A 25,254-nucleotide genomic window follows, 5' to 3' on the forward strand; every position below is an offset into this window, starting at 1 on the left:
TGTTTTCCCCCCCCCCCCCATTTATTTATTTTTTAATATTTACTTATTAATTTATTTGTCTACTTGGAGGTTATATTTGGTAGCTACATATGCTACATGTCGATTCGTTAGCTTTTCTTGAACAGTAGGGAGGAGCAGCAATTTCATAAACAGGCTATGCCTTCTCCTTTGGTACAGAAGTGTTGGGATCACATTAACGTAGATGACATTGCACGAGAAACTGCAAAGTTTTTGCCCTATTCTGCATAGATTTAAAACAGGTCCAAGTCTTCCCAGCTGAAGGTTGCTACCTCACACATCACTCACACAAGTCAAAATTATATTGTTAGGACAAAAGTATTATTAATGTTTTTAAGACATTTCAAATTATTTTAATGAACATGATAAATGGCAACTCAATGGGCAATTATGCCATCAGATTTAAGACATTGCTGGCCTCGAGAAAGGTTAGGCTGGCAGTGATGAGGAGCTGGCAATGACAGTTTCTTCAGTTGTAACCAAATCATGTATGGCCGCAGCCAGTTCTGTGCTGCCTTTCCTCTCCTACTTACATTCCTATCCAAAGACAGATGCATTTTTGTCTGACAGCTCTGCTATTCATGAGGAATATTTTGATAAATGACTTCTAAAAATCATTTTTATATTAATTTAGAAAACTGTAGTGTAGAGGGGAGAATGTTTTTAAGCCACGAGACAAGTTGCAAAGCAAGAGACATAGTTTTGTCTAAAGAAACTGAAAAGTATAAATTTGCAAATTATGCTTTTAGATCATAAGGTTTTCCTTCTCTTTACGGCCATTTTCACCAGAAAACTTTGCTTTGCTTGGATAAATTTATTAAACGACTGTGTCTGTTTCAATAATGCAGAAAGGGAGTTTATCAGTAATTTACAGTCCAGGATATCTGAAATGAATTAAATTGATCCTGAGTTTCGGCAGACTAGATGAAGCTTTCATGTTTCACAGGTTCTCCTGCAAACTAGCCTTTTTGAATAATTACAAAAGAGCATATTTCATACCAGTGAAATATTAAGATGAAATTGGAGAAATATCCTCAATTTTCTTTTTTTTTAAGCGAAGAAATAGATGAAATAGTAGCATTAATTGGTTGGAAGGCCTACATAAAAATTAATCACATTTTGAATCATTCAGATGTTAGATATAGTGAAACTTTAAAATAACCTTTTTAAATACTAGAGTGATTATTTTTTTTAATATGTTTTTAAGCTGTTTCCATTATTATAGCTTCATGCAAAAGTAACACTTTCAAGACAATTTCTTCTGAACCAGAAGAGAGCTAATGATTTGAAAAGACCAAAAATCAAACCATATCTCAGAAAGAGGGAGGGAACAATACTTGCACAATTAAAGTGAGATTCCACAGTCAGTAAGATTTAACTGCTCTAACTGGAATTACCAAACAAATGAGAAAACATGAGGATGAATTTCTACTTTTGTGGCATTGAAAGAATTTTTGCCTCTCAGATTTTAACCTCTGGGATCGAGCCTATAGAGAGCAAAGTTAGCTCTTACTGGCAGAAATGCAGCTCTACTTACTGATTGTAGCATTCGGCCTTACAGCCCCAGGTATCTGTGAACGCTTTGACACTTAAGTAACTCAAGATCAGTATGGTTACTTGTCTGTATAATATTCTTCAGCTATTGAGAGTGGAGCTTAGGGGAACTCATTTCTAAGAAGTTTAATTTCAGGTTTTCCACCTAACTACAAAAAATAAAGTGTAGTTCTTGAGTGATGTCAGAGAAACCATGAAGCCATCTTCTTTTTTTCTTTGCTATCAGGATAACATTTTAGAAAAAGAAATGACCCTTTCCTATATTCTATGTTTGATCACAGCCCCTGTCTTTACTCCGATCCGGCTGGCTGGTGGGAACAACGCTCATGAAGGAAGAGTAGAAGTCTACCATGCTGGCCAGTGGGGGACTGTCTGTGATGATCAGTGGGATGATGCAGATGCTGAAGTTGTCTGTCGGCAGCTTGGCCTTGGGTTTGTGTTTTCTACATATTTTCGACTCCAGCAGCAAAGCAGGAGAATTAGTGAGATACGTAGCTTGGAGTTGTCACAAGGTGCTCCTTTAAAATTGCACTAATACTTTGAAGCAGTAACTAAGTTTAATTACAGAAGGTTCAGGTACAGCACTATTACTTTCAATTCCCTTGAACTTTGATTTATAGGATCCAGTTTTCAGTATTATATGATAGAGGCAATTTTGTCTATAGGACAGACAAAGGATATGCCTCAGAATAAATGCTGACTTTTCAGTGAAAACTCACTACAATTTCAGTAAAGTTTCAATCTAAAACCGTAGGTGAAGAAAAGGAAGTTGCTTTGACTGTTAAAATCCTTACATCCATTTTACTGAAGAGTCTAACAGCCTCCTTGCTTTGGAGTAAGAGCACTGCTTTGTCAGAGGAATATGGTTTTTGGCATGCCTGTGAGAATCTCTCAAGATTCGTTTAAGTCACGAGTTTCTGAAGATTGTCAGTTTGCATATACTGAGTAGAGATCTGTTTGAAGTTTTGACAGTTAAACTTGCCAGCAATTCTGTCTGAACTAAGCATGGTCCGTATAGTCACAGCAGCAGAACAGGATTTTCTTGCTCCTCTTCTAAACAGCCGGGGGTGATTCTTATACCACACAGAAGGTAAGTATTCAGTATTTGAGGAAAGATGCTCCAGAAGTGGGAGGCAAAGAAGATAATTTCTCGATTAGAGAGGAAGGAGCTAGGGACAATTGGGATGAAAGGTCAGATGGGTTGAAGAGGGAAAGAATGAAGAGCAAATTGCCAAGCAGATACTAAGTTTTAAACCCAAAGAGAAGAAGGGGATTATGTCTGAGGCAGACTGGATGGGAACTAAGCAGGTCAATGCAGAGGAGACTGGAACGGGACTCTCTTGTTCAACCCTGCTGGGATTATGATGAATTAAAAAAGTGGCATGGAAGGTAGCAAGCTTTGGGGCATTAATGGGTGGCCCCCAGAGGGTACTTGTTTTGTAACGTGAAACGGAGACCTTGGACTGCTGGTGCCACCCAAATTAGCTCAAAAGGATGAGAACTGTGCAGTACTTAAAAAGCTTCTAGGTCTCCTAGTGAGAATCAACATGCTCCTCTTACACCAAATTTTCATTTTTACCCAGTTTATTTTGGTTTATATTATAGTTCTGTATTCCCATACATTTTCAATTGGGAATACCTAATAGAAAGTCTATCTTCTTACAGGCTTTTTCTGATTTTGAATTGGGCCTCTATTAATAAATTTGGGGAGTTACTAAACTGTACTTTACATTTCTGTATGCTAACAACAAACGTCAGGTTTTTAACTTGCCTCAGTGATTACACTAAAACATTTGATTACTTATATTTGATATTCAGAAACTGCAGTTCTAAGATGTTTCTAATTTCATTCATTTTTCTGAGTAAATAAATTGTATTAAAATGGTGCTAAGTCTTTCTGAAATATTTCTAGACACTTACAGAATTTCTCAAATAATCAAGATGTCTTGACAAATGTGCTTATTACTATGAAGTGAAATTTTACCGACAGTGGCAATAAACCAGTTAAGAAGTAATAAAAATAATGTAAATTTGCATACTGTTAATCCATCTGGAAACATGCCACAAATTGTAAAAGTAAAGAATCTCAGCAAGTACTTTCCCACACCCTTTCAGCTTTTCTGTTAGCACTCCTATAAGAACTTCAGAATATTAATCTACCATTAATAGGTGAAAAACAATAATTTATTTTATTATTTGGTTTCATAAATGCTTTTTGCTTGATACAGATTGACCTTGTTATAGTAATGGGATGTGTTGCCTCTGCTTCATTTGAACTCCAGAGAATCTTACTAGGTTATGGTATAATTTGTTTTCAACATTCAGAGTAGTCAGGCACTATCTCTTTGATTTCAGCCAGCTTCTTAAAGAATAAGGATTTATTTTTTTCTAACATTTTCTATAAATTTGTACCAGCATGAGCATTAAAAAAAACCCACAAGAAATGGAAGCTATGTAGCAGAATTTTCTTTTTGTGTGCAGTCTGTATATATGCAAATACTCTTCGATAAACTTAAATGAAGATAATTCATCTGATACATATGAATGTTCCAAAGTACAATAATCTTAAAAACTACCAGTAAACCAGGGTTTCTATAATAAGCCTGTAATATATTTAGAGTAATATTAATAAAAATAGGTAACCTGAAAGTAGACTCTTCAGTCCATACTTATTCATTTTAACAGAAATGGCATGAAGTGCTGAGAACTCACAGAGCCTATCTCGGTACGTCAGAAAGATACACTGGAAAACCAAGACATTTTTATTTATTTAGCTGCTTAAATATAAATGGGATACCTAGATTTGAAATAAGTATTACCCTTAGTGTATCGTTTGAATTATATTTTCTTAGTTTACTATGTAGGCATTCACAACTTCAGCCAGTTTGAAAAGCAGTGCTTTATGAAATATGAGATCGAGGATTTGGCTCTTTTTCCCATTACCAGCATTGCAAAATGCAAGTGTTCAGTAAATTAATGCTACATGTAGCATTAATACTAATATATAGCATATATATACATATAGCATAATGCTACTTAACAAACTAAATGAAAGAATAGTAAGGGCAATCAAGAAATGTTTGCAAATCTCAGGAAAAAATACCATTTCCATTCTATTAAAATTCTTCTTGGCATTGCTAAACGAAAAAGAATAGAGCAAGAAAGCTGTTAATATGTTATTTGGAATTAGGAAGGTCATTCAGAAGAAAACACAATGTCTAATTAAAAATATCTCTCAAAAATAAGGTACTAACTTCAGACTGAAGCAATGTGTTTTGCTAAAATGTTGCCTGCTGAGTGAGGATATTTTTGGGTTGGTTACCCGCTTCTTTGAAGCAATTGCAGATTATAACTCTTCTCCCTACTGAGTAAGTAAGACCTGCTTTTTCATATTTTCCATGTTCTCCACCACTTGAAGAAGGCTTCTGGTCATCAAAGAAATAGTCTGAAAATTAACAGTGCATTTTCAAGATTAATGAAACACATTAGCTTGAAAATATTAAAACCAAACTGATTTTAAACAAAAAGGAAAATGCAAAACACAGACTGTGTGTGCTTTTATTTACTGAGCACCACCATCTACACAGTGTCTACCATGAATTTCGACATCCTTCCTTTTTACAGAACCTTTTCCTGATCCTAATTTAATTTTTATAAGCCTCTTACTGTTATTTTACCCATACCCCTTTACTGTTTATCAAGAATTTGTATGATTGCTAATTGTAAATTTAGTGTTGTTTTCCTTTTTTAAAAAAAGAGAGAACGGAGATTGTTCTATATTTATACAAACCACTAAAAATGAAATTCACATCTATGTAAATCCATGCATGGATTAATGAGTTAGTGCCTTGAAAACATGAACTACCACAATTTATATTAAAAAAAAAAAAATCACATCAATGTACTATTCTGACACACAGTTGCAAAAGCCAACGAAGAGTTTGAATGATTACATCCCAAAACAAAATAGTCAAGACCTGTCATGTTTTCAGTATATGCTGAACATACCATTCCTGTTAGGTGCTACGTGACAATATAGGGCTGGTATGGAAAACTCTCTTTAAAGCAAATTAAAAATTAATACAGAGCCCCACACCCAAACTGCATGTTAATTAATTTAAACTAATCCTTTAGACTATAAAAATTTAGACAGACATTTCAATCTTACAAGTTGAAAAACAAGAGAGATATTGAGACTACTCCTACAAAAACTAGACTGGATATATCAATAGAGAAACTATTGATTGGAAAGAAACCAAACCATGAAAAACATTTGCATATGAAAGACATGCTATCTTGAATAGAACTGGAAAAATCCTGATAGATCATCAAGTGTTAAACACTGCCTAATTTCTCTAATGCTGAAACCATAGGGTTTTGTGCTCAGAATCCTCTATGCTGGCATAACACACACAAGGCTCGTCATTGGTCTGCTTTCTGTTCTTATTGCTACCACTCATCGGTGGTATGACATTGTCTAGTCACTTAAGATCTCTTTGCCATGGTTTTCACTTGACTAAATGAGGAACATTCGGTTTTATCTACCTCTTCTGGTATGTGAGATTTGATTAATGAGTTTTGAGGACAACAGATGAAAGTACTGTTGAAATATATATCGGATTATTTTTTCTACATAAAACCATTAAATTAAAATTAGAATCCTCATACCCGACTGTACGTCTATAATCTGTTCTAGGAAAGATATGCTTAAAAATCAAAAGGGACAGAAAAGGAAAATCTCACAAATACAAAACAACAGAAAGCAATTTTCTAAATATGTTCAAACCGCCTAAGTGTGGAAACAGTTATGTTCAAGTTGCTCCATAGCCTCAGGTGAGACTGAAGTTGACTGTGGAACCACATCACGTTATGTGACATAACAGGGGCTGCGCTGTCAGTTACCAGTGCTGCGGCTACTCAGGCAGTCCCGTCTGCTGTTTTACAAGCTAGATATGCAATATTTTAGCTCTTCCCACCCAGTCCCAGACTCTTCAGCTTGCTTGTTCGTGACTGGGTGTTTGTTGCACTTCAACAGGGGTGTTGCCAAGGCGTGGAGCCAGGCTTACTTTGGAGAAGGCTCAGGCCCCGTGCTACTGGACGAAGTGCGGTGCACAGGAAATGAACTGTCACTAGAACAGTGCCCAAAAAGCTCCTGGCGAGAACACAACTGCGGCCACAAAGAAGATGCTGGTGTTTCCTGCACACCTCTCACAGGTACTTCAATTGGCAATAATCACACAGGAAAACAGTGACAAATGCAGAGTTCACAGCTATGGAAGGAGAATTTGTAAGGTTCGCAGCTGCACCACACACCCACAACCCCCTCCCCAGTAATAAAGTGTTCTGGCAGTACCAAAACAAACCAGCTGTTGGCTGTGGAAATTTTACAGGTACAGAAAATCTCATTATTCAACACAAAGCCTTGATTGCTCGGTAACATGCTAACTGCCACTTACTATGTGGGGCATGCCTGTGTATCACATCTATCAATGGCAGTAAGCATTGCAGCATAAAAGCAATGGGAAATAACAGAATATACAAAGATAAGGTGTATATACAGTGAAACCACATAATCAGAGCCCACTCCTGCAGACTTGGCACTGGGGGATCAATATCTTGTGCTATTTCTCTTGCACTTAAGCAATTGCATTATGCAACACTTAACAGCTGGCCGGGTGCATTATGGTATTTCTCTCATCTTCTCGTTAAATGACACCTAGTGATCAGCACTACATTTAGTAGTCTAATATTCTGGTCAGATGTAGTAAACACAATGTTATTAATTTTGTTTTAGAACAATAATTGGACCTAAGAAAAACTGATTCTTGTTTTTGTTTTTCCTTACTTGTTAATGACACAGATGGTGCATTAAGACTAACAAGTGGGAAAGGCAGTCATGAGGGACGCCTGGAGGTCTATTATACTGGGCAGTGGGGCACAATCTGCGATGATGGGTGGACAGAGCTGAATACACAGGTGGTTTGCCGGCAGCTGGGATTTAAGTAAGATTACTTGATATTAGATATCTGACTCTTTGACTTGACAATGATGACATTTACATGAACCCTACATTATTCAAGAGTCTGCTTTTTTAATATTAGTTGAGTGCTTCACAGGAACTACTGAGTTGAAATCCAATAAAGTCTGCTACCCTCAGTCTCAAAGAGATATTTATGGCCTCACTATAGGTAGGAAAAAAAGCTTCAATTGAGGTTGTCAAATCATAACAGCCTTTATTCACGAAATTCTAATCATCTTTTTGGCTAAGATCAATGCATATGCTACAGAGAAAAACTGATGTGTTGTATTCTGTTTTGCCTATAAAAGTTTGATTCTTCAAAATCTTTGCTTGTTGAACAGTCATTAAAAATCACAGACATTTTCAAGGTCTAAGTCCTTCTGGATCTAGCTCAGAAAAATCCACATTCTGACCCTGGAACACTGTTATGTATTGAAAAGCATATTTCAGAAAAAAATCCCATTAGTTTCATGCATTTGCTCTTCACTTCCTACTGACTGTGGCTGCAAAGATACACTCTCACTAGGTGATTGTTGTCTTGCCTTAGCTTATAACAGCTCACATTCAAAAAAGAATGTTGTCTCATTTTTCCCAGGCTGTGACATTTAAATGTATATGTAATACTAAGAACATGCTTTAAGTCTCAGTCAGTGAGACAGCCATATGCTTGCTTGAAGGGAGGCCTTAATCAAAGGTATTACATTCTCAAGTTTGTATTAATGTAAAGTAATTTCTTAAAAAACCATTACCATAGAAGCAGCATATAGTGCTTTTGTTGAATTTAATGCTAACTGAACGTGCTCTGTCATGGTTAACGCTGGTTACTGTCACTACTTCAGAAACATTTATTTCTTCAGAAATAATTTATTTCCTTTCTAGTGCTTAAGGATCGCAGGCCCTCAGATCACTGTGGACCAAAACATTATGTATATGTATGTGTTACACAGGTATGGAAAAAGTGCACCGGAGAGCTACTCAGAAGGAAGCTCTGGGCCCATCTGGCTGGATGATGTCAGCTGCTCAGGGAAGGAGACGAACCTTCTGCAGTGCTCAAGGAGAGAGTGGGGAGAGCATGACTGCAACCATCAGGAAGATGTCAGACTCATTTGCCATCCAGATAATGACAGCCATAAACTCTCACTTGGTAAGGCATCTCTTCGGTAAAGTCACAGTAGGAATATTGCAATGGGTGCAGATTCAACCATAGTATAGTATACTTCAGGATGCTCAAAATCCTAATACTTGGCAGATGCATGCAAAGAAGGAACAGAAAGGGAAAAAAGAATGCTTTCTTCCTGAAGATCATAGGAAATAATCCAGCTTTGTTTAAAGCAACCTAAACAGCCAGAACATTAAAGATCAACATAAATTTGTAAGGTAACAAAGTCAGATTCCAGAGGTCCTGTTCTCTCAGCCTTCACCAGATTTTAGACCTATTCAGCACTTTCTAATGGTATAACTGCATTTCACTGGGCACTCCAAATTTTCAGTAACCGTCTCATGCTATCAAAAGTTAGAGACATATCTGACCATTGAGGAACATAAATCAGTAGTATATCCTCCTATGGCCTTACATTCAGACAGCCTGAAAAAAACAGATAAAGAGGAAAGTTCAGAGATTGCAAGAAGGAAGGGTGAGAAGCATTACATTATTTCTGTATTGCTACTGCAAATCATTTGTGTTGTGCCTGGGTAAATGTTGACCAGGAAAGAATGATACTACAAACAAAGATCAAAGAGCTAGTTCCAATGTCAGAAAGCCTACAAACTTGTATGAAAAAAAGAATACAAAGACAGATAAGAAATGAGAGAAAAATAGTAATTACACAGTGGCATTGTAGAACAAAATATATACAAATGAATTCCAAAGATTCCTAAATCCACATGTAGATAATTTAACAAGAATTCTGGCTATCACACAGACACAGTAAAAATTGCAGGGGAACAATGGGTTCTTCAGCAAATCTGAAAAACAGTTTCATTTTTAAAATATGCTACATACAAAGTTTGTAGCTTGTCAGTAGGTAACCTGCCACAAACTGTTGCCAATATTCTTTAATTTACCCAAGTATATTTCAGTCAATTTTGAAATTAGAATTAAAACTAGTGGGGTTAGATTCACAGCTTCTACTGAAATCTAATGGATTTTTATGGCGGGGTGCCTAAAGTTCTCTGGAAATTGCAGAGACTGAAGGTCTATGCTGCAAACTAAAACTGCACGGCATTGCTACCTGTTATAACAACCACCAGCACTTCCACAAGTACTTTTCTAGCCTCTCCCTCTTTACAGTCTTTTTCTTTATAGCATTTTGATCCAATGAAGGATTTATGTTGCAGTACAGTTCCATTATGTGTAGATGATGTTAAATCGTATTTGGTAGAAAGTATTTTCTCAGACCAAAAATAACAGGAATTCAAATCATGACTGCTGTCCTTACAGATGCAAACCATCTGTGCTGCTTTGCTCAAATTCCTATAAAATACAATCTTAGCTGAAGGAGGTCTGGTTCAGTTAAATGCATCCATATGGTAAAATTCTCACATCCCCCATTACCAGAAAGTTACATTAATTTTGTGCTCATATATATATATAGTCTAAAACACAAGATGATGAGATAACAATAAAATAGCTACACTGTAATTTAATAACATGCTTCTAGTTGGATAATATTATTTTCACCTAAATCATATTCTTCCAGAGTAACACAACATTTCAACAAGAAAATGAAGACAGTGTATCTGACATTTCCTACAAGCTTTGTGATTGGAAAGTGGACAAAGACTCTATTCTTACCATTTACTTCCCAGCATTTAAAGAAATCCTTTTTTTCTCCCTGCAAGGCTGAATTTAGTCAAAAAATATAAGAAATTAGTAAATTATATGACTTGAAGAAATACTGACATTAAGGAACATTAAAAATTAGAGAGACTACACTACACTAACTACAACATTTGTTTAGTACATAAGATCATGACAGTATAGCTCAACAGAAAATTGGTGAAGGTAATTAATGTAACTGTCCAGACAGTATGAACTCCAGTATAAACAATATTATTTAAATGACATTTGAAGCAAAAAGACTTTAATTTTGTTTTCAAATCTTTTCTCTTTTAATTAATGAATTAGGCCAGATTTAACTAGCTCCGATCCAGAGCAAGGTTTGGTAGACAAAAGTTATCATACCCTAAATTAATCTGACTTAAATATCAAATGTAAATGTCTCAAAATACTGCTTTATTTAATATCATAATTAAGTAATTTCTCACCTTTACAGATTTAGAAAATATTAGGAACAGGTTAGAAGAATGAGGAACAGTCTTTCCAATTATCCTAAAAAGAAACTCTCACTGGTGTTTTAAGGATTACAAAGTATGACATACGAAAAGATTTAGAAGGTGATTCTCATTTAAACATTATAAAGAGACCTCAGAGGAATTCGTAACTGTTTTAAGGCTACTTGAATTGCTTGCATTCTATAAAGGAGTTTTAATGTAAGAATCAAGTATGTACTTTGCCTAATGATTAGAATTTAACTACAGGCCAAACACTGAACAAACCACAGTTAAATTAAGTCTGACTAATCCACATAAGTGAGATTCTGTATTATGAACATATCTGAATAAGCAATCAATTTAAATTGCTGGAAAAATAATCAGGCATTAGTCTAGAATAACAGGGTGTAGAACATTATGCTGTCACACAAAAGATGCTACAGAACAGCATGCATAACAATAAGTAACTGACGTTGAACACAATGCTGCACTTTTTTGCTGAGACAGTGGTTAAGAGAAGTGGTAGCAACCAATCTGAGAATGGACTTCTAAACTGAGAAAAATTCACCCATAAAGTGTCTGCAAGGAAAACACGTCCAGCTTATATGAGTATCCTATCAAAGATACCTCAGGTGTTTTCTGCTGTTAGGGGGAGAATTGTTCTGTGCCCACTGTGGTCAAATTCTGAGCTATGTCACATATCTGTATGAAATGAAGAAACAAGATGAACTCTGAAATTCTAAATACAGTAGTATTTCATATTTGTCTTGTAATTTGTACAAACTGCTTCCTTTTGCCAGCCAAGAAAAATATGACTACTTTAACAGCTGATATGAGGCTTGTTGAACATAAACATCAGTTGACCCTATATACTGAATGTGATGAAAATGACTTAAAGTACTAGTTCTTGCTTCTGTTGTTGTGAGTTGACAGCAGTAATTTATTCCCAGGTCCTCCCATCAGGCTGATGGATGGTGAGAATAAGAAGGAAGGACGTGTAGAGATTTTTATCAATGGCCAGTGGGGTACAATTTGTGATGATGGATGGTCTGATAAGGATGCAGCTGTAGTCTGTCGACAGCTTGGCTACAAGTAAGAAAACTCATTAAGCTGTTTCTCAGGTTATCTGCTGAATCGAAAAATGTTAAGTTACTGCAACTGACTATCACTAACATATGTCTGATAACATTATATATACCTTTTAAAACTTGTCTGTCATTCTTTTAGAAAAGTTTATTTATACTATTCATATAAGAAGTAGTAAGGCTATGTCTTCAAAAGGAGTATTCATTTACTAGCATAATTGGGAAAAGGACTTTTAATATTCAAAGGCATGTCACAGTCTGGCAACTGAAATGTGAGGTAATGCTAGTTATTAAATATTACTTAGAAGTTAAATACTAAGCTATTGACTAAATACTATATTTTATCTGTCACTTATGGTGCTACATGTCATATAATACAAACATATTACACCGATTTATTATTTTATTTACATTTAGTTGCACTGAAAAGATAATTTGATTTAGTGTATCTGTTCTATGCTCTTTGCCACTCAAACTGTTCTTAATGTACTTCTTTCATCTTCTGTTTTCAGATTTCTAAACATTTTTTAAAAGTTAAGAATGAAATTTCTGGTTTGGAAAAAATAAGAGAAACTAATATTAACATTTAGAATAGCACAGAGGATTACATATTTTGTGAACTATGTAGATCCTCTGTTTTGTTTCTGATTTTGATAGCTGTGTTTCACCATATTTAAGTGACAATTTTCATTCATATAACAGTTTTTATATTGAGTCATCTTTAATCAACATAGAAAAACTCAAGGTACCTAAATGCTAGTGCTTTAGTCATTTAACAGTATACAGAGAAAAACCTTGGGGAATTTAAAATGCCTTTTGCATTACATTAGCAAAGAAAATACAAATATCTAGAAACTAGACATGGTTTACCACAGTTTATGGAAACTGTCTGGAATTTAGCTAAAGTTTCAGGGGTAATGTTGTATTGTATTAAAGAGTTCTTGATCTGTTTTCATTGAAAGGTGATTTTTGCATATTGTTAATATTTATCTTTGTTGAACCTTAATGATGACTCTGAAATCCTTATAGATTCTAACGTAACGTAATTTTTAATGAAATATAGCAACAGGTCAGTGTCCACTGTCACAAGGTGCGGATATGGTTGCTGCAGATTCAGATGTAGGCGCACTAGCTATGAATTCCTAGTTTCATGTTTTTTTCCTTCATTTACTCATCTAGCTTGACTTAATGTAGCTTGGAAATTTGATGAAACTGTTATATGGCTTTGGCCTGCATGATAGTAATTTGAGTAAGATTCACTTAATATTGGAATAGGTCTGACAGGACAAAAACATCCTCTAATTAAAACCACCACAATGCATATATGTCACTTTTGAACTAAGTTGCTTAATCAGGCTTACATCACTCGTAAGCAATTTTTTTCTGCATACCTAAGAGCAGTAAAGATATAACAGCTATAGGGCAGATATATAAATAGCAGAACTAATGTGAGCTGAAAAATATCCAGAAGGCTAGTGAAATACAACAGGAAACTAGTGAAAAGTCTTCTCTGAGTGTATCTGTAAAGAAATCTGATCTTAAGAAATACAAATCATGTAATCTGTTTGCTGTATCTAACAATGTAAAGTTTGTGTAACTGAACAACATATTATTATGTCTGAACATATATGCCTTTTAAAAATTGTCTGGTATTTGTTTAGTAAATATATGTAGTAGAATATGGCTTCAAAACTACAAAACTTGACTTGTATTATCTCCCACTGAATCATTCATTTAGTCTGCTTCATCCTCAGCCTCTCTGGCCTTTTATATGTCTCCCTCAGAAGATCAAACTCAACCACTTAACCCCACCTTCTGTTTTTAAATCTCTGCAAGGACAGACAGTTGGCTGGATTCTCAATTTGTGTCATGTCAGAATGCAGAATGGGGGTTAAGATTATAGGATACAACCCAGCACATGTTTCCTGAAGGACTAGGGCTAGAAACGTTTTAGAAATCTAAAATTATGTTCCAGAAATTGGGAGAGTGTGTTGGAAATGCTAGATCTTGGTGACCCTATGTCTAGACAGTTGCATTCCAGAAACCCGACCATGTCATTACATGCACTGATGGGCTGGAATTGCTTCTGGGCCTGGGAGATCATGCACAGATCTTTTTGCTGAAGTTCAAATTATATTTGGTGGTGACTTGACTGTTCCAAAGCAAGGCTGGGGCTTCTGGGTTCATGCACCTGAGCTTCAGGGTTGATGAATGTTATTTCTTTAGAAATAAACATATTGTGACCTTTTCCTGGGATGAATTTAAAAAATACCTAATACTGAAGTTGACATCATTTTTCATTAAGAGTGATGACAGAACTAGACACTACCATTCAACTTCCTTTACAATGCTATGCTTAATTCTCAAGTGTTTCCTACTGGGGAATTACATTCCTTGGGAAGAAACAATTCACACATTAATTATTACACATGGGAGAAAAGACTGACTTCAAAATAAGAGTTGCATAAGCAAAGGGTAAACACTGAGAAAATGGACTGTTTTGCCTGCATATATTATTCATATTGTCATTTATGTACATTTATGTACATTTATTTTATGAAATCTTGCTTTGGAACATTCTCAGCCATTTACTGAGGTTCATTCTAGGACTGAAGTAAGAAAATCCCTGAGTTGGTAAAATCACTAGGCTCAAAGCAATACTAGTTTTAAAGATGTCTCATTAAGCCAGTTTGTCGAATCCATGATTAATGTTAGGAAAACATAATATAACTAACATTAGAAAACAGCCCTACTAATAGTCTAAAACCAGTCATGAAAACATAAAAATAATTAATAGCACCCTAATCAAAGTATATTTGTAGCAAGATAAACACTAGGAGAACACACACCTTTACTTAAGTACTATCTACTGTGTGATTGAGTTTAATGTACAACAGTATTTTGATACAGTGAGTAAAGAGCAAAAGACAGTTGGTTTTAGATGCTCTTGCATTTTAGTGAATTAAGTGGCCCGGTAAAATTGGACCCCTTTCAGCTAGGGCAGGGTTATAAGAATGCACATGGATGCATGTGCACACACATACACAACAAATGACCAAATATCCTGCAATTAGTGCTTCAAAAATGATCTACTAGAGGAAAAAAAAAAAAAAAAGCTCTAGGGTAGTTGGCCATCTGTACTAATGAACTGGATCTCCTGATTAACAGTATTATGAATAATGGTAATACTGCATCTGAAGAGCTCAGCATGCTATTGTGTATGGCCTTGTGTCTGAGAAAAGCCAGCGGATAAGAGCTGAAGCTGTCCTTCTCTCTACGGACAAATCTGAGCTAGCAAAAAGGTTGTTTCTCTGATGGTCATCTGTGAATAAATAGCTGGCTTGGAAAGGAGCAATTAAGGCACATGCACATGTTTGTTAAGGGTGGACTGAAACCAGTTGTAAGGGCACATTCCAGCACATCACAAACATGTAAGACTTAACACTTCTACATTTAGAGATCTCCCAATTACATGAAATAATTTTCTCTGTTAAGCTGCACTCCTTGCTCTAGAACAAGATGATTTTTACCGTTGTTTCCTGGTAGATGTTCTATTTAAACAGTGGGGGCTTTTTGGTTAAGAGCGGGTATGGACACACCTTTCATAGCAGTTACCAGCAAACTGAGAGATTACTGACACACAGCAAGAGAGAGAGCGCTTTCATATAAAGGTATGAAGAGTCTCTGCAGTCCAAGTCCCATGACTGCAGTCTATATGCACTGAGTTCCCTCCTACATCTTTGACTCTTTACATCTCTTTCACCTAAAATATTTACATACACAACCTCACAGATGTCAGAGTATTCTTTGAGATTTATCTGGTAAGACAATGGAGGCAGTGCCCTTATTAAGTAGCCAATAAGAGTCCACAGAGACAATTCTATACCAAACTGCAATAAATACTTCTCTGGGAAAGGCTAAGAATACTGTGGTGATTCACAACAAAGTAGTTTTCAATATCCTGAGGAACTTGAGAGCAATGCCCTGAAGCAGAAACTTTGTTTTTGACACAGAGATACCAAAACCCATTAAGAATTTGCAACCAGTGCCTGTACTGTCTCGCTATTTTGTAATAGCATACATGGACACATCAGCTGCCCACGGGTATTGAAAAGTTGGATTTTTTTTTTTGCAATTATCTGTAATCAGAGTATCATTCAAAGAAGGAAAATATTTGGAGCAAGGAGAGACACATTGCTTGTGACTGACAAGTTAAATCATACTAAACTCATTAGGCAAAGATTGTCCTATACTGGTTCCAAAGTCAGTTAAGGCTTTGGATTATCTGGTAAATACACACTAGCCATGGAAATTAAAAATATGTAAGGACAGTTGACCTTCTAGTATCATCTCTGTCAAATGTTTTACATGCTTCTCTTTCCTGCATTCTAACAACATTCCCTGCTTAGAAAACCTGCACACCTGCCTGTCAGTATGTAGTAAAAAAATCCAAATAGTCAAGGCTTTTCATGTGCAAGTTTGAAAAAGGAGGATGCTTGTATGTATTACTTTCAAGTTTCAGTTATATGAATATGGGCAATTGATGGCTGGATTCTTTGAGTTTGATCCAGCCACACTTCCAGTATGACAAAGCTTTGAAAATGGTATGACAAATCAAAATTCCTCCCCAACAGAGAATCCCTAGCTGATGAAGGGACATAAACTCTTTATGTCATTCTCACCTATCCTCCCCAATATTGCAGGTATTAAAAGAGGTATAAAGAAGCTGTAAAGGGAGAGAAATACTTTCTTGCTTCATACATTTTCATTGTTAAACTCTCTTTCTCTACTCCAGCATTACATTGTACATGCAGTTACCTTTCTGCATACATAGAAGTACTGTCCTTTACAATATGCAACTATAACTCACCCTTTGAAATGGAAACCTATGCAATGGCATAACATTTTAGTTATCTAGCATTCAGTATATTCTTATCACAATAAAATATCAGTAAATTGCTGTTAACTGATATGTAAACTTGTAGTTCAGACACACCTAGAGGCGGCTGTGGCTTCCTGTCCCACCTCTCTATAGCCAGTTGAGTGGTCTCCCACTTACAATTTTTTTCTGACAAACTGTATACAACAAAGCATCTATTTTTTTATTAAGAAGCATTATCCTAAGTAATTAAAAGTAAAAATCTATCCAAATCAGATGCTTACATGCACAAGTCATGGGTTTTTTATTGCGTTTGTTCATCCACTCCCTCATTTCGGAAAAATCATTCACACAACTGACACTGCAGTCATTGCAGAAGCTGCACAACACTACATACAAGCTCTAAGGATAAGCTATAAGGATCAGGACTTCAAACCCTAGTAAAATGTCCTAAGTCTGACATTTTAAATACTTAGGTTTGATACTTATCCTTACACAAGCACAGGATTATCATACTGACCTTCTTTGTAAAGTGCCTTGAGTCCTATCTATGAAAATGCTACACAAACACTAAGCAGGGGGGTTCCTCCCAGGAAAAGGAGGGTGCTGAGACTGAACTGGGTTCAGTCTTTCTCCAATACATTACAGTTTTAGAACTCAACTGTGGGGTACATTTTAAAAATGGCATGATATCAAAATACGTTAGTAACTATTATCAACTAATAAATCTGTAAGACATAGCTCCTACTACACTGCAAGTACACTGTATTTAACCAGCCCATATTTCTGAGGGAATCAGACCAGAAAAATTATTTTTAGCATTCACAGATGCTGATTTTATATGAGGATTAAAGAGATTATGAAAAAAGCAGCTTTCACATATTTTGCTTTATAGGTATTTGTAATGCCATTACAATGTAAAATACTTTGCATGGTGTCTTCTAACTAGATACAGGAAAGCCCTTTTTAAACGTAAATGAACTGTAGCAATTTTGTTGCACATATTTTTTTTTTTCTACGTACCAGAGTAACACAGGCAATGAGAAGAAAAGTTGTCACAAAGTGAATCAGTGACAGGGCTTAGAATAAAACTCCAATGTCTTTTGCTACTCACTCTGAAATATTTCAGTTGAGTAAAATGTTGAATGACTCAAAATGTGTAATAAAAAAAAATATGCTCTGTTTCCAGAGGTCCATCTAGAGCAAGGACAATGGCATATTTTGGGGAGGGCAAAGGCCCGATCCACGTGGATAACGTGAAGTGTACAGGAAACGAGAGATCCTTGGCAGACTGCATTAAGCAGGACATTGGGATGCACAACTGCCGTCACAGCGAGGACGCAGGGGTGATTTGTGACCACCTAAGCAAGAAGGCCCCTGGGAACAGCAACAAAGGTGAAGGCCCGTTATGAGTGGCAGACCAACAGTTTCAGATGGGGAGCTGTCATGGTATGAAGAGACAAACGTAAACAATCCCACTTCACAAAGGAAACAGTTATATCAAAAGAAACAAAAGTGGTGGGAAATCCTCTCTACTTACACTGTGTGGTCTTATTGTTGTGCCAGCTGTGCGAAGGAGTCATAAAGGCTATTCAGATGATACAGGGTATTTGCCTTCCGTAGCAGCCATATTTCTAAAGTTGTATGAGAGACATGAAAATGCACAAACCTTGACAGCTACATTAATGTTTTCACGGTATTGTTATCTTCAGCTGAGGATTGAGACCTATGTGGTATGCCAAACTCTGCTTCCACTTACATGAAGGAAGGAAGAACCCTATTAAAAATTCCTACACTTGAGAAGCAGAGCACAAATGTGTAAATTGCTCTGTGGTCACAGTCAAAAGATCTCAGCTTTTCTAAGTTCTAATAAAAGAAACATAATAAAAGAATTTCTAAGTCTGAGAAAATTCAGTGTATTCTCCCCAAGCAAAATTTGGTTGTTAAAAACTACCATGAAACACAGAATAACTTCAGCCTTTGTGGGGTTTTTTTAGTTAACTTTCATTGAAGATTGGCTACTTTTCATTTTGAGTTTAATGCTGCCTACATCTCCCTTTCTGGTTTAGATTCTCTTGCTTCTGTTTGTGGATTGAGGTTACTACATCGTCGACAAAAGCGAATAATTGGTGGGAAAAATTCTTTACGGTAAATATTTGATAAAGACAAGTAATTTTGAATATAAAGCTCCTAAGACATGTATTTGGCACTGACGACTCTAAGATAGGATGCTGGACTAGATGATCCTTGGCAGATATTGTAACCCAGCATAACTATTCAAACTCACAGTATTCAGAAAACACCTAAGATTGCCTGTTGCTTATTCTTGGATGTTGCTGTTGCTTACAGGTGCATCTCTCTCCCTCTCCCTTTGGTCTGATCCCATATTTTGCTAATCCATTAAACTGGTGAAAAATAATCCATCCTGTCTTCATAGGTCTGCAAATGTGTATCCCAGATCTGCTATACAAAACAGATGATCACAGGCTGAAAAAAGGTGTTAATCTATTACTTGTGCTTTCTACAGTTGCTTTAGACCTCTTGGTTTGCCAGCTTCCCTTTTCAAACAGCTCAGAACTGACAAAGATATCGAGACAGGAAAGGATGCTGGGTTAAGCTTTTCAAGAAATTCCCTTCTTTCCCCTCTCCAGTTGACAGGAAATTTCTGGTTTGTTGACTTGGGTGGTATTTGGTGAGGAACCCATAGAATGTATTCTTGGCACAATGAATGCAATCTGAGAAGGGAAAATTAAAATAATTGACACTGGGAGGAAGTGCTTGGAGTGCTGGATACCTAAACGATCCATAAAGTAATCCTCACCATTGTTAAATAGAATTGTGACTGGTGTAGGAATATAAAGGTATTCTCAACCATTACTCAATAAATAGCACGGTTTGTAAGCTGTGTCAGTCAAAGAAACTAAATAGGATTTACATTCAAGGTAACCAACAAGCTACCTTACTTTTCCCTTGTTGTACCCTGAACACAGTGTTTTATGTCCTCTGTAGGGGCGGCTGGCCATGGCAGGTTGCACTCCGACTGAAATCTTCTCATGGTGATGGAAGACTCTTGTGTGGTGCTACTCTCATCAGCAGCTGCTGGGTCCTCACTGCTGCACACTGCTTTAAAAGGTAGGTCTCTCTTCAATAGTAAAGTGTATTTTCAAACTATTTTATTGTTCTGGGTATAGGCAAAAACATTTCAGTTCAAGCCCATTGAAAACTGTTCCAAAGAGTTGGTCTTTGTCTTTAAAAAAACCAACTATCTATCCTTTCCCTCCAGATAAAAACAAAAAAACCCAACTATCTATCCTTTCCCTCCAGATAAAAACAAAAAAACCCAACTATCTATCCTTTCCCTCCAGATAAAAACAAAGAAACAAACCTAATACACTGAAATTATTCTGGATGTCATAATTCATGAGACTTACATTCACAACTTCAGCATTTCCATGAAAAATATAGACAATACTTCTGACATTTTAACAAAGCTTTCTGTTCCAACTAAACTGCAGCTTATGGCTTTCAGGTTATAGTGAAGACAAGTGAGCAAACGTCAAACACAGGGACTATAACATTTTGGATTATTTTTCTTAATGATAGATACTGGCAGGGATAGACATTTTTACTGTAACACGGCAGTGGCTAGATGAACTAGTCCTCCCAAACCTATTTTAAGGTAAAGCACTATTACGGATTTTGCTGAGTCTAATATGAAAGTAAATCTGTACACTGGATGCTAGTGAGACTGAGCTGTTTTGCTTATTCTTCACAAATAGGCTGGAGCAACTGCCTTACTCTGTTACTTCACAGTACGTGAAGAATTGTCTTTTGCAGCCATATAAACAAAGGTCCCGTTCCCTTTAACAATGAAATAATTGTCTAAGCGGTTATACTGGTATAATTCTCTGACACTGGCATCTAATAAAACTATGCCAAATTCAGGTCTTTTCCATATGTTTAGCAACTGGTTTGCAACTTACACTACGTTGTAAATCACATTTGATCAACTTGGTCTAACTTCTGCATTTCTCAGTATTAAAAAATTATCTAGTTTTTTAAAATGTCTTTTCCCATTTTTGCAGAAACAGATATTCTGTTACTGATAATTCTGTTCAGGTTTTATGATATCCCTTCTTCAGAAAATTTGACATCAAGAATTCACTGCTGATGAAGTTACTGCAGTATAAAAGCATCAACTTGCACAGTAAGGAAGCTGGTCTGGTATTTTAAGCTTTCAACATTTTCACTGGAATCCTTACAAGGGGTTGCAGTATGGGCTGGAACAAAAGCATAGAAAAACAGTATTGCAGTTTTGAGGATATTTGCTAGAATTTGCTCAAGTGGGCTGCAAATGTTTTAAACTTGGGCTTTGAGCCCTTCCTTTGGCACTCTAATAACTAAAAAGAAGAGTCAGATATACTACTCAAATTGAAAGTGTTACTTTTGCTTAGCACCAGATACACATTTTTTCATTTTCATGTTCATGAAAATCACAAAGGACTTGGTAATATTTCAAGCGAAATGGTCAAACTCAGTAAAACTTCTGCCTACTTCAACTGATTTCCCAGTTGTTTCTGTGGAAGTATGAAAGGATTTCAGTTGCTATCACCAAAATTTATAGACAATGGTGTCCTGTTCCCCTGTTCATCATCTCTGCAGTGATTACTAAGGATGCAACTTAAGATCTTGAGAAAGCTTTGGATTAAAGGCTGGAAAACAAGGCAGTCTTACCTGTTATTTTACCTCAAAGATCCTCTTCAAGGAAAGAAAAAGGGAGGTCACAGGAAGACAGTTATGTTTTCTGTGTGAAAATCAAGGTCTTAGCTACCCAACTCTTCGCCTTATTAAAACGCTTTCACAAAGTCTGGTGAAACAAGTTAGTATTTGCTGTGCTGCTGAAGTTGCAGTGCATTCTTACAGTAAGCACTCCCCAGAGAACACACTGCCCATTCTTCCCAATGGCTTGCAGATGTAGCTGGGACTCCAAGTCACTACTGAGTGTGCTGCCAAAGGGTGCCCATTTTGGATGCTTTGCTCAGCACCCACATGATGGGGCAGCAGCATGGCTGTAAACTGTGATGCCGTACACTGTGATACTTCCAGATCAGTGCAGCCACTCGAGGGTCTGTTACAGGCTATCCTAAAACTGTTACATGTGGTCTTGGGGACCAAGGTATTGTTTTGCCCCAGATACTGCATTTAAAACTGAGCAACCTAGATCCAAGTGTGCAACTCTGGCAGCCTGTGGATGCACTACTGTTTACTGTAAAAGAGAGAAAGGCACCTGTAGCTCGAAGTTGACATTGGACAGACTCAGCTGAACTTCCTAATGATCTCAGAGTGATTTTAAGGGGCTAGGTTTCCAAGAGCTATCTATAGATCAAGTGCCTTCTTCACATATTTTCCACAGACAGACAAGAGAAAGGCCAGTATACCATTTCTCATATCCTGGAAATTGGAACACTGCTTAAGTAACAAAAGTGGGCTCATCTGTACTGTGGATAAAAATGAAATACAGTTTTATGCATGATAATTAGAATTGTTCACCAGTATTATAGCAGCATTAATGTACAGATTTCTCTAATTCTGCATACATAATTTAAGATCAAAAATTGATTTAAGCTATTTTTCCTTTTACAACCTACCCATCTTATTAGCAAGTTTTGTCCCAAGTGGTTCTGACAGCTATAGGGAATTTGCAAGTCTATACATAAAAAAATATTAACTTCGGATAATTGGAAACATGAGGCACAGAAAAAAAGGAAATTATAATGACCGTGATGTCATTTTAGGAAATACTGTGTTTCTTGAATGTTGTACTGTTCTAATAATATAACTCTTAAGTGCTTCTTTAGGCATTCCTCAATGTCCATGTATGCTTCAACATGGTCCTGATAATTTTGTTTGAGAATTAGGGACCCTGAGGCACAGTGGAGCCAAACAGCTAGTAAGACACCAGAAAGCGAAGTAGACACCGTAATTAAAATTCAGTTTGCTCAAATTTAGCATGAATGGTGAGATGAATTCAGGTGTGCCTTCAATGTGAGTACATTGCTTGACTGGCAGCAGGATGGTATTAGCATGGTGGCTAACTATTAATCCAACCTTCACTTGGCTGGGAAATAAACATTCTAGGAGGTGCAAAGGTCAACACTGCCAGGCTGCACTAGAGCTTAAAGGCAGGCCCAGCACAGCCATCCAACAGAGGGGTAATACCCTGAAAGCAACATCACTTTCCACACATGAAGCACTCCCAGACTCCTCCTCTTCCTCTGCTCTTCAAATGTGACATGCATGTGGTGGTTCTCCATCATTTCATAGGTGACTTCTAGGTGAGGAAGACTGGACAGCCCTGAGCTAGACTACTTTGCTTTTTTTATGTACTGATGCTCTACTACAGTATTTCTGTATTTGGCAAATACCAGCTACTACAGGGGAAGAAATAGAATTGTCTACAGATTAAAAAGTGAGTTTAAGAAAGCCTTGTGCGGGAATGTGCACAGAAACATGGTAAATCCATGCAAAAACTGCTCATTAAGCTTTGCAGTAGAAACCTTGCAGCTATTAAAATTTCATACATTTGCATGAGAAGCAGCACTTCTCATTCTATTAAAAGTTTTAAAACAGTACTTTTAATTAAGATAAACTTTCCTGGATCTCCTTTCTTCATTATTCTGCTATAAATGACCATGATCCGTAACACAGACAAGCAGCAGGAACCTATTAACGTATTCCTTTTTTGTCAAAATCAAGGATGTAACATTAAACAGAAGCAGCAAGTTTTCTACTATACTATCTGATACATGGCTGACAGGAGAGCACTCATTATCACTAGTCATAAACAACTTTCCTTCACGCTTAAGCTTACGAATCAAAATAAACAATTAAAAATCAAGTTCCTTTGATTATTAAATCGCAGTTTAGGAAGGAAGTGTGTTCATTTCTCATCTAAATTACAAACACCTAATACATTTGTGACTCTGTTGTACTCGTCTTGACTTCCATGAGGTTTAAAAAAAATATGAAAAAAGACACACAACCCCTTCACCTTTCCAAACTGCATTAAAGATAATGGATAGTGTGTCGTAAATCCTCTAACTGATGTTGAGGATAAGGCCTATAGACTAAATGCGGAGGCACTCATTACACTTAAAAAAAAAAAAAGAAGAAAGATTTATACTGTGTAAAATTACCTTTCTCTATTTGACAGCCAGATTTCCATTGCACCATTCATAGCACATGTCTGCAAAGTACTGTGATTGTGTTTGTTTACATATACAAAACCTATATGTCAGTGTACACAATGGTTAACTTTGATGGGCAAGTATTTACTAAAGGTAAAAAAGCTTTCATAATTCTGAAACTATCACCATAGCACTAATTAATACGTGGCTTGCTGCATAGAGCCAAAAGTCTATCTTTAAATTATGAGAGAGTATTTTCAGTGACCTTTTGAGAATTTTTTTTGCAGATTATGACAGGCAAATATATATTTAATGCTAATGACCCTGTACATTTGTATTCCAATATGACACTCAGATGTGTACAAAAATTTATAAAGTATTACTTTCAAACATTCAAAGTTCCTATCTAGCAATACATTCTAGAGGACAGAATCCTAGTGACCATAGCTTTTAAAGGCAGTAAGACCAACAGTTATAAATAATTGCTTTAGGAAAAAATTATTGAACTATTTAATATTGCTTAACTGGCAAAGGAAACAGCATCATTTTACTTAACTTATTAGGCTCGGTTGCTGTATCATTTAGATTAAGCAGAACATCATCATGCAGTTATTAAATTTGGCAGAAAAATATATCTGAGATGTCAGTAACAAAACCAACTCTTTCATTTAGTGGGAGTTTTGTGTGTAAGTTAGAGTAATTAAAATGAAAATAAGAAAGCAATTTTACTGCAGTAGTAACTCAAGTACTTTCTGTATCAGCTTCCTTTTCTAATTTACTCTGAGGAAAACAGATCCTACAAAGTTGATTAGCGCATCAGCCAAGATTGTTTGTAATCTTGGCCTGGGCAAGACATTGGAGAAGTACTTCACTGGCTGTATAAGCCATCCCAGTATTACTACACTCTTTTAAGTTCTGAGCATTACATCTGTTCTGTAAATAGATTTTGTAAAAGTGAAAGACCGTTTGACACTGCACACCCTGACAGGTAACTGCCTCTACACTGACCTTGTCAACTTTGGAGAGGGGCACAGGAGTTGCACTGTCAGTGTGTAAAACATTCTATAGTTGGGTGTTTTACTCCTCTGTTTTATAAGTTTCACAGAGGACCAATGCACTGATTAGCTCACACAAAAAAATGAATTACCAGGGTCTGTCAGTTTGGTTTTCTTAGTGTATACAAACTTCTTTACAAACCCCAGTAGCATGCTTCTGACCATCAGCATTCTGGGTACTTCC

The 25,254-nt window shown here is 36.4% G+C and overlaps 1 protein-coding gene and 1 long non-coding RNA gene across 3 annotated transcripts in view; one reads left to right on the top strand and one right to left on the bottom strand.

Moving 5' to 3' along the window:
• Positions 1–5,020, bottom strand: part of LOC113479763 — a 28,878-nt gene extending 23,858 nt beyond the window's left edge. Inside the window, exon 1 of the long non-coding RNA XR_003398334.1 lies at positions 4,895–5,020. This is a non-coding gene — a long non-coding RNA (uncharacterized LOC113479763). The remainder of the gene's footprint in view (positions 1–4,894) is intronic.
• Positions 1–25,254, top strand: part of PRSS12 (serine protease 12) — a 42,719-nt gene that overhangs the window by 9,461 nt on the left and 8,004 nt on the right. For both annotated transcript variants that reach the window (XM_026848039.1, XM_026848040.1), the window contains exons 4-11: positions 1,854–2,004; positions 6,608–6,786; positions 7,433–7,574; positions 8,539–8,735; positions 11,815–11,956; positions 18,018–18,223; positions 18,898–18,976; positions 19,838–19,960. In XM_026848039.1, the coding sequence (XP_026703840.1) occupies positions 1,854–2,004; positions 6,608–6,786; positions 7,433–7,574; positions 8,539–8,735; positions 11,815–11,956; positions 18,018–18,223; positions 18,898–18,976; positions 19,838–19,960 (1,219 nt within the window). The remainder of the gene's footprint in view (positions 1–1,853; positions 2,005–6,607; positions 6,787–7,432; positions 7,575–8,538; positions 8,736–11,814; positions 11,957–18,017; positions 18,224–18,897; positions 18,977–19,837; positions 19,961–25,254) is intronic.

The sequence above is a fragment of the Athene cunicularia genome (assembly GCF_003259725.1).
Source record: "Athene cunicularia isolate RWA chromosome 4 unlocalized genomic scaffold, athCun1 chr4_part2, whole genome shotgun sequence".
NCBI lineage: Eukaryota > Metazoa > Chordata > Aves > Strigiformes > Strigidae > Athene > Athene cunicularia.